Source organism: Fulmarus glacialis, unplaced genomic scaffold (genome assembly GCF_000690835.1).
Source record: "Fulmarus glacialis isolate BGI_N327 unplaced genomic scaffold, ASM69083v1 scaffold35804, whole genome shotgun sequence".
Classification (NCBI taxonomy): Eukaryota; Metazoa; Chordata; class Aves; order Procellariiformes; family Procellariidae; genus Fulmarus; species Fulmarus glacialis.
Genome location: NW_009206744.1, coordinates 1 through 373, shown reverse-complemented (window position 1 = coordinate 373; position 373 = coordinate 1). Strand labels below are relative to the sequence as shown.

The 373-nt window shown below is 64.6% G+C and overlaps 1 protein-coding gene across 1 annotated transcript in view; it reads right to left on the bottom strand.

Moving 5' to 3' along the window:
- Window positions 1-355, bottom strand: part of SREBF2 (sterol regulatory element binding transcription factor 2) — an 18,933-nt gene extending 18,578 nt beyond the window's left edge. Inside the window, exon 1 of the mRNA XM_009575862.1 lies at window positions 127-355. Coding sequence (XP_009574157.1) covers window positions 127-214 — 88 coding nt within the window. The 5' untranslated portion in view covers window positions 215-355. The remainder of the gene's footprint in view (window positions 1-126) is intronic.
- Between the last annotated feature and the right edge of the window lie 18 nt (window positions 356-373).

Here is a 373-nt window from a genome sequence, read left to right as displayed (position 1 = left end):
GCTCCAGGCACACCCATAGCCTGACCACCTCAAAATCGTGAGTGCACCAGGCACACCCATAGCCTGAGCACCCCGAAATCACGAGTGCACCAGGAACACCCATAGCCTGAACACCCCAAACGCTACCTTGGAAACTCGTGGCTGCGTTCTGGTAGATCACCGGCTGCTGGATAATCCTGGTCTGGGGAGCAGAGCTGAACGTCGGCGTAATCATGACGGCCTGCTGCTGGAGCTGAGGCTGGAGCGGGGGCCGGGGCTGAAGGAGAGGGGCCGACCGCGGAGGGGCCGGAGGGGTTGCCTGCGCTGCTTTGACTGGCAGGCTCTGGAGCTGGGGGGAGGCGGGGGACGGCGGGAAGGGCTGGAGCTGCACCTG